At 40.4% G+C, this 12,542-nt stretch overlaps 1 protein-coding gene across 1 annotated transcript in view; it reads left to right on the top strand.

The window, feature by feature from the left end:
* Window positions 1-5,729, top strand: part of SPTLC3 (serine palmitoyltransferase long chain base subunit 3) — a gene marked incomplete at both ends in the record, with an annotated part of 92,049 nt that extends 86,320 nt beyond the window's left edge. The window contains 3 exons of the mRNA XM_080616057.1: window positions 1,991-2,126; window positions 3,094-3,223; window positions 5,616-5,729. Of these exons, the coding sequence (XP_080472183.1) occupies window positions 1,991-2,126; window positions 3,094-3,223; window positions 5,616-5,729 (380 nt within the window). The remainder of the gene's footprint in view (window positions 1-1,990; window positions 2,127-3,093; window positions 3,224-5,615) is intronic.
* Between the last annotated feature and the right edge of the window lie 6,813 nt (window positions 5,730-12,542).

Raw genomic sequence — 12,542 nt, 5'->3', positions numbered from 1 at the left:
CTGTGAAGCAAGTCCCAGTTTCCCTATAAATTTCCCAGCCAGAACACTGACAGAACCTTGACTCGGGAAGATACAGAACAGATGAAGCAGTAGATCTTGTTCAAACCTATGCACGCTCAGAAATGATTAATGGAAAAGGGGTTTGTGTAGATGTGGTTATCCTCACCTTAGCCAAGAGGGAACAGTAAGAAATGTGCCACAGCAGGCGGTGGGGCAGAACGTGATCTGAGGATGAATCTGCCGAAGGTGGTATGTAGCAGCTACAAATGCCTGACTTGTGGTTACAAGGAGGAAGATGGGAAATTAGGAAACAGGCATCCAGTTGGACAAGGGTGGCAGCAGAAAATAGTAAATGAAGAATGAAGCAAACAAACAGTAAAGTAAAATGATAAAGGAAATAGGGAGCGAAAGCATAATACATCTGTGGAAAGGCACCTTAAAAGCAAAGGGAAAAAGAGGAAATGAGTTCTACTGGAGGCTTCAGTGTTCATGTCTGGTGACATAATGTAAGTGATATTGTAAGTATGGGCTATGAACGGCAGGAAAATTAAACTTAAGAGTGTAACTGAGATGTGTCTCGCTAAATCCCAGTCTTACCACATGATCCAACCACCTCTGCTGGGCAGGCTCAAGCAGCCACACAGTGATTAGGTTTAGAGAATCAGTCTGTTTGACACTGGTGGCTGGTTTCTTTCTGGTGAGGTCAGACAGATGACAGACCTGGTGTGATGCATCATGTGGCTGCGTGAACTTAGGACTGGTACTGGGGAGGCACTTGGGTACAGGGCAGGTGACACCATCCCCATCAGCACCTTACAAGATTGGAAGAGCAGTACATATATCAGCTCACTGATGAAATATAATGCAGGTGGAGTGGGGAAAGGACATACTGTATCTCCTACCTACAGTAATGTTGAGTGTGGCTCTTCCCTTTTTGTATGCAACAGGTGGGGAAGCAATTGCTGTTGTCAGAAACCACCTCCTTAATAACACTGCAATAGAAAAGGCTGAGATGACTTTTCAAGCACACTGTTTCAGTGCTGGTTTTTGTGGTTTTCCTGCATTAAAAGAGTAATTGTTTTCAATTCTTCTGTCAGTTTTGCTGTGGGACACATCAGTAGATTCATGACTGAATGAGGCCAGGGACAAAACTTGCGTCTGAAAGTCCTGAATGACTGAAGTCTGTTGTCAGATGATGATATTGAGGTAATAATAGCGAGAAAAGAGGACAGAGAATCTAAGCAGAACTCAGCAAGGGATTACATATCAAGATGCATATTACAGTAACTGGAGTTACACTGAATGCTGGTAACAAACTGCAGAAGATCAGACCTTGTGTAATAACAAAGTTTATCACATGCTTTTCCTCTGTCTAAAAAATTGCAACAAAAGCATCAGCTTGAGGTGCCCCATAATGCTTAATATTTTCTACTTTAAGCTTAATTACAGTCACAACATAATAATAATAAAAACAAACAACAAAACAAAACAAACATGTATGCATAGAACTAGCTATAAGAGTATAAGATATATCGTCAATGAGAAACATAAGGCATCTGCTGACATCAGTATTATCTGTAGACATTGGTTATTTCCCTTTATAGTGAATTGTATTGAGAAAGAACGTATTCTACTTACATTTCTATGTCTATAGAGACATATGACTACTTCTCAATAGCTGTGTGTTGTTCATTAGGCTTTATTCAGCACAATTCAGTAAAGGGAATTGTTTACCTATCATAGAATCATAGATTTTTTTTGCCAATAAGAAGACTCCTCACAAGTACAAGTATATCTATCATCCTACAATGCCATAATAATCAATGTAGTTGAATTCAGCTCATTTCATGTTTTTCTTCAGAATCAAATAGCAACACCTACATTTTACCCAAACTTTTTTGACCTGTTACCCACAGCCCTATTTCTTGCCTGTTCCTAGACTCCAGTTATGATCCTTGCACTGACTGTTCTCCTGACTGGCTCGTTTCAGGGCTCCAGAGAGTACGCCAGCTGGGGAAAAACACAAGATACTTCAGACGAAGACTGCATGAAATGGGCTTCATCATTTATGGCAATGATGATTCACCTGTTGTCCCCTTACTCCTTTATATGCCTGGTAAGATAGGGTAAGTACTGAAAAAAATCCCTATTGGCAAACCAAACATTATTCAAGTTCATTCAGGTTGTTTAGTATCCACTAAGGAAAAATATAGTTATGTGCAGTAGATTTCTTCACAGGAGAAACACACATTGTTAGGTGAATTCATTGTTTAGTTATGTTCTCTTTTAAATTTGGCCCTAGACTTAATTTTGAGCTGTTACAGTATTTAGATGTTTTTAAATTTCTCTTATCCTTTTTTAACTTTTGATAGCATTTTGAATTTGTATTTTTTTTTAACTTTATTATCATTAAAAGAGATACATTTCCTTTGATGTATGAATTGGTTTGGATGGATGTTCTTTTTCTCCCATCTGATCATTGAACAGCTTTAGCATGTTTTACCATTCAGTACCTATCAAGCAGCACTCATGCACTGACTTGAACACACAGACCTGAAGTCAGTAGTACTTTAATGTAATGGTTGAAATATAAGGACTATTTGCAAGTAGCTTAGGGTGGCTATGTGCTGTAGATCTACTAGGTACCACAGAAAAGGTTCCCATACTGGCAGAGCAACTTGAGAGCAAAGAAACTATCAAAGAGACTGTTTTATTCCTTTTGAAGTGCAGGAACCCACTTCTCATACCTTCCAGAAGTCCAGCCTCTTCTGTACTTAGGGACATGGCCACACTCTGATTTGCACTCAAAGCCTTTCATTAACATAATCATGTCTGTTCTACAGTGCCCTCTCTCTGCCATCACACTTCTAGTATTTGACACCCACTTGTCTTCATGAGCTGTTAAGCAGCAAAGAATCTCAGTCCTACGGGTAAAATTCTGGCTCTTATTGAATTCAATGGGAATATTACCACCCACTTCAGTTGAAGAGAGGATTTTACCCGTTGTTTTATTCTACTTGAATGTTTTCTCTCTGTGGTCAGTTTATTGGAGATAATTTACTTTTGTTTCTTTTCTTCTTTTTCTCTCCTTAGGGCTTTTGCAAGACGCATGTTAGAAAAGAACATTGGGGTGGTTGTGGTTGGGTTTCCAGCTACTCCTATCACAGAATCCAGGGCTCGGTTTTGTGTGTCTGCTGCACATACACGGGAGATGTTAGACACGGTAAGCACAGCAGATGGCCTACTGAAATTAACTTCAGATGCAAAGGAGGTTGGGAGAAGCTGTGTGTCTGTTACCTCAAATCTCAGTAATTCAGTTTTACATTTGTTTTTCTGGCCCTGTCACTTGATCTTTAAAGGCATTTTAGCCTTCTATATTCTATTTTTAAAAATAAATTATGGGACAGTTAACTTATTATGTTCTTCTATTTCTAATAGTGACCAAATCTGTCATCACTAATAAAGACCTACATGAAGAGCATAGCAAGACAAAAGTTAAATGCTAGGTCAAAACTCTCAGAGTATGAAACCTGAAACGATATGGAAATAATTGAAAATCAAGTTTTCCATACTCTTATTTTCATTCCATGTTTCCAAGTGCTTCTTGAATTGCAGAAGTGTATGGGACAGCCTTGGGGGTACAGGTGGAAATGGCATAGAGTATTTGGATCTGTTTGAACCTAATGAAATTTAATTGGTGCTGTCTGGCCTGTCTCAGTTCTGTATCTTTCACTGATAGCAGACATACTGTTAAGAGTATGTTGAGAGTTCCACCATAAACCTTCATTCCAATGCAGTCAGAAATGTGTTTAAAATAAACTCTTTGAAATTTTCCATCTCCCTTTCTTGCCGAAGGTGTTTTTGGCCTGGCTTGATATACGTTCTTTCATTCTCGGCATAAGCCAACCTAGAGGCACGAAACACAGAGGCTTAATGGTAAATTTCAGGCTTTTTCCTCTCTTTGCACAAGTATGATGGTCAAAGCAAAAACTCTGTGAACACAGAAGGCATTTGAGTTAAAGATGCCACCCCTTCATCCAGACAAGCACCTGTGCCTGCAGAAAGCCCATGCCTCTCCATTTGCATCCTGAGATTCATGCAGAGCTGAAGGCTGGAGCTCAGCCCAGCTGACCAGCTCCCACACCAGTGCAGGCCTCTCAAACACCACCAAAAAATCTGCCTTGCATGTGCACAGTGAAATTCCTGCTGCTCTTAAAGGTGCAATAGTTACTAGCAAAGTAAAATACCATAAAGAGAATATTGCATAGAACAGGGCATAGCTACCTACTTGTCTTGGTCGTTGTCAGCTTTTGCTGTTGACTGTAGATTTTGGCTTATGTAAGTTGTAATAGGTAATGAATTTGATCTGAAATTTAATCTCTTGATTTGCTGCTTTGATTTTCTTCCTTTCCCCCCACCCCCAGATGTCAAGTCCACTACATTTTTGGGCCATCATTGCATGTTCACTTCCTGCTACCTGAAGGTTGCTGCTTCCTAGTACTAGTGAAGGCTTGACCCACTCCCCATCCATCATTCTTGAACATGCAGTATTTTTGCCTTTGAAAGTGGGATCTTTGCTATCTATGCTACTTGTGGCATTCTTGAAATGTCCTTACAGCATGGAGGAATGGAAATGCCCTGAGTTTAATTGCTTGCAGATGGAAAAGTTTTTAGGACAAGCACTTTGTGAATATGCCCAAACCCAGGGTAACAACAGGTAACAAGCACAATGAAAACTTTTCCCTTTGGCAAAATTTGTTTTGAATCTCAGCATGGAACTAAAAAGAGGAAAGATCCATGAAAGGGCAAGTTCCCAAGAATAACTTCCTTAATGATCTTGAAGCTATCTCTCTGCATAAACCATTACTAAATTACTCCTTTTTGTTCTTGAGCTCGTTTTAGTGGCTTAACAGAAACAGGCTCAAAATCAAAATTGCTGTTTTCCTCTTTGATGGCAAAAGGTTGGCTGCTCTTGAATGTGGATCAGATGCTTCAAAACACTGAGCTACTTCTTTGTGGCATGGAGTTCCCTGGCTACTTTTTGAATCTACTGAGAGCTGAGGGCACAGCTAGTGAATTGCATTACAATATTGATGCATGATTAATTATGCCTGTGATATTAATACAAGCAGAAAATTGAATGGACTAAAAACATCTTAAACTATTCAGACTATTCATGAGGAGTCTGATCAGCACTGTGGGCTGAGTGCCATCTAAGAAAATGCAGTGGCAGCTCCAGTCTTTGAGATCTATGGGAGAATACTGAAGTATTACCTTACACATTCCTTTTGCACAAGCAAAGATAACTTTTTATCTGGATTATTATCTCGCTGTGCTTTAGAAAAACAGCATTGTTTTTCATCTGTGCTTAATTGATGCACTTACTAATAGACCATGACCTACTGAAGGAGCAAATTCTGTTCTTATAGATGCTATTGTACATCCATGACTGCGTTGACATTCGCTACAGGAGAATGAAAGCAACATTTGCCTGTTTGCCCTTAAAACTTTCTTTAATTAATGCTTTTATAATCTTCCTGTTCTGCTGTAAAGTAGAGGTTACTAGAACTTCATTTCTTTTCCAAGAGAATTAACACAATATAATGGTCTTACAGGTTTTGAGTGCTCTGGATGAATTGGGAGATTTTCTACAACTGAAATATTCCAGGTATTCCAAGGCATCTCATCCCGAACTGTATGAAGAAACTAGGCTTGAACTTGAAGATTAAGTTTTCCACCCATGAAGAGAACATTATAATGTTATGAAAGGGAGGAAAACCCGAAAACTAAAAAATACGAATGCATTTCTCCCCTTCTAAGGACAATTTTTGTTTCTCAGTTAATTGAAAGGAGGGGAAGCTCGGGTGTTGCATCTTATTGTATCAAAGTTCTGCATTCAAGAGACTGAAATATTGATACAGATTTGCCTCCCCAGGAGATCTGTCCTTTTTACGGTGTTTTCGATGCAGAATGAATGCATCCATTGATCGAGTTGCTAACGTACAGCTTTTGTTATATGGCCCCTTTTTATGAAGAGGCTTAGATAGTCTTAATTGTGACTGAAATAATAAAGTTCAAAACCTGAATGGATTCCAGTGTAGTATGGTAATATAGCTGAGCTTCATCAGTGAGATTGACTTTTATCTCTTAAAGGGGATAAATCAAGACATCGGTGTGGACTGCTGCAGAGGAATGAACAGAAAGTCACCTCTTTAAGTCTCCCTACCATGCATTTCTACAAGGACAGAAAATGTTAGAAAAAGGCTAATGCTGAGAACAAGAAAAGTAGCCTGATCAGATCATGCATTTCTGACAGCGGACTATGGCAAAGGGAAAATGCCTCCTCCCCTCCACAGACCCTTTCTGGGCCACTTAAATACTCTGTAAGCTTCATAATGTACAAAAACTGGAGCTTGGACATAAACAGAAATGCTTTTCTGCTAACACATTTGACCTACAGCCTATCGCATCTTATCACAACCGAAGTTTTTCAGCAGGCTTGCTCCCTTTTCGTGTGGCAGCAGTAAATAATTTTAATAACCATTTAACTTTCCCGTAAAAACCTTGATCAAAACAGTCAGATACTTGCAGTTCACAAACTGCAGATGACATTTATGGGCCCATTCCTATGTTTCTTGAACTACTTATGGGGTTAATAAATTCACTAACAAGTACATAATGCTGAAGCTGTTAGTTATACAGAATGTGAATGTATACCGTGAGCAGTTCTGCCACCTGTAAAACTGAAATCTCTGCCGTTTGTAAATGTGCTGAAGTCACTCATTTAATACCATTTCTTGAAATAGATTATGCCTGTCAGGTTGTTTTACTTGCAGACTTTTCTGAGTGGTTTGTTTTTCAAATAACTGATTATGGAAGATGTCCTTGTCCCCTTTTCTACTGCCTCAGTGACAAAAGCTCAAAGATACTTGAAGGAGTTGTTACAGCTGGCAGTTTCCCTGCAATGCCTGCAGCAGCGTTATCGCCAGCCTTATGTGAGCTGAGTTGCTTGAAGGAGATCGGAGGCTTTTTCCCTTTTTTGCAGCATTGAAAAGTGGTTCTGCAGCTTTAAGAATGAACTCCAAACAATTCCACGCTATCAAATGTCATTGTAAACACATCAGATGAGAGATGTTTAGCTTTCTGTTGCACAGATGTACCACACTTTCATGTTCTCTTGAAAGCTGTGGTGTAAACTTAACCCACAGCTGCAATATTAGATTTAAGAACAGAACAATTAAATTGTGGAGTACCAATTACACTATATTACTCCCTGCTTGTTAAAGCAGCTTTCAGGATATAACAAGGCTGATTGGTTACGAGGACCCATTTTTCTGTTGGATTTTTGTTGTTGTTGTTGTGCAAGTTAATAAAAATCCAGTGGTGCTATAACTTTAAGAATTGATTACAACACATTCCATAATATCAAATGTCGGCTTTAGGAAACATATATCAAGGGCTGGGGGAGGACTAAATGGTGTCATATGATTCTTCACTTTGGTAGACGGACTTGAAAAACACTGCAGAGGTTCAAGGGAGCTGTGGATAAGAACAAACTCACTGTATAAACGTTAAAATAAGCACAGGACAAGGAGAAAATAGGAAATGTGAACTTTGTCTTGGAGTAACCTGGCAATTTGCAATGCACAGCTTTGTTACATAGGGGACGAGTGCACTTACTGGGAAGGAGAGGGGCTGAGCAACTTCTGCAACCTGTTCCTCGAGGAAAAGTACTGAATTTGATAGATTGTGTTTTGATCTCTGTTGCCGAACATCTGCGACCAGATCCTCAGTTGACTTCTGACCTTTCATCTTGGGGTATACGGCCATAGTTTATATTTCAGCAAACATTATTACACGTGCTGTTGCAAGCAACACGCTATTTCCCTCAAAGAGAGGCCTGAGATTGATTAAGCTACAGAGTGATCATTTTTTGTCCCCCTATAGGGGAATGTTTTCAGTCTAAAGCCGAATTCTTCCTGCCCTCAAAACATTACTCTCTCTCATATTAAGGAGATAGGACAGCTATTTTTCAGAGACTGTCAGTTGATTTATTATGTGCTCTCTTCTGATTTCTTCCATCCCTTACACATTAGAGAAAGTACAGGCTGACTACCCCTGGGCTTGGGGAACAGTTAGGGAGAAACCCTTGCTCCGCTGGTGCAATAATAAAGCTCCCAGGAACTATAGACTTTTTGATTTTCCCCATGAGGCTTATTTATGGTCTGGCACTGGCTTTTCCACCAGCGTAATTTCAGTGGAATTCTTTCAGATTTATATCCATTATAATAGATTTAGAGTTGATCAGCACTTGGAGACTCTATTTCAGCTAGCTTAAATAAAAAAACCCAGTGGAGTACTTATTAGGGAATTAGCACATCTACCATAAGGATCACATATTTCCTAGAATGTACTCCATCTTCAGGCATGTATGTTCTCAGGAGATGTAGTTCTTTGTAACTGTTGTAGAAGGTTTTGAAGAAGAACTGCCTTCAATAAATAAAAATTGCTGAAGTTGTCGTATTTTAATCCAGTGGAAATGTAAGTACAATTACACTAACTTTATGTTGGCAAGCTGCAGTTCCAGCAACTTGTTCTCTTACATAAAATCTCAACTGACCTTCATGCTATGGGATGACTCAAGATTTGTCTGACAGAACATCTGAATTGTTTGCCCCTTCCTATACCTTTATCCCACCTCATCTTTGGAAAGACTTCATTTCCTGACCTTATTGAACTTGTCAAGGTGGTTCCCCATCCACTTCTCCTGCCTCTTTATATTATTTGCTCTGGTCTGGTAGTTTCTGTCATAGAATCGTAGAATCGTAGAATCATTCTGCCCTCTGGGTGTAGGGGAAAACATGCTGGCAGCTGCAGAGGATCTGAAATGAACAGTTGGCTTTGTAGGCATTGCCTGGCTTTGCCTGCTTTTCCTGGTATCCTCGTCAGCACACTTTAATCTTCCCTTTCCAAATAAAAATTCCCTCTGATGGTGCTCAATTTCTAAGCTGAACCAAATCTGAACTGCCCAAGCTGCTGAACCAAGAACGGGCTTGATCTGTCACTCATGCAAGTGTAGATCAGGTTAAAGCTTGCTTTGAAGTCAATACTGTTGGTTTAAAACTAATGCAGCCCTGAGAGCAACCTGTCAGCATGAAGTGAGCTGCCTGCATTTGTTTCAGAGGGGTTTGAACACTGATGTCTCTGGACTGTTTCACAGCCGCTGCTCTTCACAGGGGACCAAGATATGGGAGTGGATTTATTTAAGGTAGGATTTCAATGTTGAAATGTTTTTTCTTTTTCTTTTCTTTTTTTTCTTTTGTTTTTGTCCCGAAAACGTGTTTGGTTGAAGGTGTTTTCCTGTTCTGCTGAGACAGGGAACAAAATAATGATGTAAGAAAAGCAATCTACACTAGAGGTGTTTATGTACTTTCAGGACTGCTTAGAAATCCAACAGAGATTCTCTAATATATGATCTGCTTTTTATTTGTGCATAAAGTTTAATTGTTCTTCAAATTAAAATACAGCTAAGGACCAAATTTTAAAGAAACCACACCACAAGCTGAGAAATTACAGATGTGATTCTACTACTGGCAGCTGAACATTCAGGCTTCCAGATGACTTTAAAATAAGCGTATAGGTGTTTTCCTTATTTGCTCACATCCAGTGCTGTTCGTGCTCACTGCATACCAGCCACAGAATCATAGAATCACAGAATGGTTTGGGTTGGAAGGGACCTTAAATCTTATTTAGTTCCGATCCCCTGCCATGGGCAGGGACACCTTCCACTAGACCAGGTTGCTCCAAGTCCCGTCCAACCTGGCCTTGAACACTACCAGGGATGGGGCAGCCACAGCTTCTCTGGGCAACCTCACCACCCTCATAGTGAAGAATTTCTTCCTAATGTCTAATTTAAATCTATCCTCTTTCATCTTAAACCCATTCCCCCTTGTCCTATCGCTACATGCCCTTGTAAAAAGAGCTAATGAAAATCTCACTCTATCCATTAGTGAGACACATCTTCAGACCACTCAGGATGGTCCCAAGACCATCACACAAGTGACCACACAGAACAATAATTCAGCACCATCGGAACATGAGTCTGGAGTCTGAATCACAGCGTTTGCTGAGCAGTTACTTAGGAGGTAAGTGTGTTTCTTCTCACATATGTAGCACGTCACTGACAAGGAGAGATGGTAAAGCCGTTTATATCACATGCTAACCAAATGAAAAGGGTAATGTAAACACACAGGATCTGGAGAGACGTGGTGGATCTGGAGATTTAGACTAGATCAGTTGTGTGCAAAGAACTCTTTTGTGCAGGTGTTACAGGAGTTGCTAAATCTTGTTAACCAGCCAGGTGGAAAACTTGGTCTTTAATATCAAGATAGCGGCTGTGAAGCAGGCAGAGAGAGATACCACACTCTCTGCTTTACTCCAGTTTGTTCATGAAGAGAAGGCAGGGTACATAGAGTGCCTTAGCAGATGTCCCTGATATTTGGTACTCTATTATGTTTCATAGACCATTTTTAGAGTCTCTTTTGCCAGATGCTGTGCCAAGGTCAGCAAGTATTGTCATCAATACACCTGGATCCAACAGCTTGTGCTGCAGGGGTAACCAGTTCACAGTAATGCTTGAGCCACCATCTACAGGGAACAGTGTTGATGCTGAAAATTTTTCAGAGATCATCCTAATGATAACCATACACAGCATCACTGGTGATGGTGATGGTCTCGCTGAGCATCATTGCTGGGATGCCACCACTGCAAGTGGCTGTGCTATGGTGATAGCTGCCTGTGCTGCTCTCTCTAGGTGTAACTGATGTAGCTCCAGGACAGGCATGACAGTCTGCTCTCTCCTTTGCAGATACAGAAGTGCCTGTAGGGCACTCCAGCAGATGAGTTTCTTTCTGGCAAATCAGCTCAACCAGATGTAACCGTGAAAGGAGGACATTGTAGGAAGTCTAGAAAATCAGTTCTCACAAGTTAGTCAAGTATTTGCTGCAACAGACAGAGAAATTTTGGTATGTGTGACATGGAGCAGTGGTGCCAGACGAAATGAATGAAGAGTGTTTTTCTATCACCTCTGCATAAATTGTCTCAGAGAATTTGCTATGAACATGAGCTGGCTCTAGCACCCTGTGAATAGGCCAAGGTATACGTATCCTCCAGTTCCTGGAGCATAGAACTGATCTCTTACGCCATGAAGCGTGAAATATCATCATGTTTTTTGCTCTTTCTTCAGTAGCTCCATTTCCACTCCCAGCACAGTAAGCAGCACATATCTCTTACCAGTTCAGAGCACAGCCTAAAGTGGACTGCTAAACCTCTTGGGGTCCGGTATAACCCTGTATGGCTCACAGCACTGTAGTGAGTTTGTGTTTCTTGGCACAGGCTGGCTTTTGTTGTGTGGCAGATAGTCCCTTGTCTGAAGCTTGTTCCTCATCTTTTGACCTCTCCAGCAGCTGTTCTGGAATAGCACAGAAGTGATGAAATCAGTGGGGATATTTCAAAAGCATATCTTCCCCTGTGTGTTTCCTGGAGCTTGCTCTGACACAAGTATCCTGTGTGTGTCCTACTCTCCTCTTGTTGTTACCACACAAACCTCGTGATGGCTTGGCTTTCTGCACCGTACAGAAATTGTTTTGCGCTTTGCTGGGGATCCTACTTTCATGTGGGAGCTGCTTTTCCAAAACCCCTGACACAAGGATGCAGCTACTCTCAGCCAGAGTGGTCAGAAGAGGCATGATATTTTTCATAGTTCCTGGACCATCTATTTACACTTTGGCACTTCCCAGCGTGCACAATATCCTGATACAAACGTTCAGTTGCTCTGCACTGTAACCTATGGACCAGAGCTTTAAACTGGATGCAGGAGATTCAGTTCTGATCTGTCTCTGCTCTGTTAAGTAGTTGCAGATGAGGCACAGTAAGTTCCTTGCCTCATTTCCATCCCTTCCTAAACCTGATTTATTTGTAAAACACAAAGTCGAACTGATGAAAAGAGCTACAGAAAACCGAAGTGTTGTTATTATCTGAGTGATCTTTTAATCTCCACATCTCAGGACTTCTCCATTAGTCCTGGAAAAGTCACGAGTACCCTCTTTACGAGACCTAGTGTACGAGACAGTCCAATGATGAAGACTAATTATAAATCAGAAAAAAAAAGTACTGGAAAACAGATTCTTTTAACATTTTCACTCTGTACAGGCTTTGTCCGTGTCTCACTACAGTGATGCCAGTTGGATTAGGAAGCTTTTTCAAATGTGAATTTATAATTTCAAAGATTTGCAGCCAAGCCTTTCCAGTTTGTTAAAATGTAATTAGTGTCTGCTTGTTAATATGATGTTCATTGATTTTTAAAGTACACAGACTTCAAAGCCAGAAATAAATAAATAAAAAGAGAGATAATTCAAACCAGAGTGGAACAGCTTGGCCAGTTTTACTCTTTTGCCAGGATCCCAAAGCTGTTGTGTTCAAACAATGCCACAGTTTGAGTGGAAATGTGAAGATTAAATCCAAACCCTGCGTGTCAGCTTTTT

The sequence above is a fragment of the Psittacula echo genome (genome assembly GCF_963264785.1).
Source record: "Psittacula echo genome assembly, chromosome: 4".
Classification (NCBI taxonomy): Eukaryota; Metazoa; Chordata; class Aves; order Psittaciformes; family Psittacidae; genus Psittacula; species Psittacula echo.
This window is presented reverse-complemented; position numbering and strand designations above follow the sequence as displayed.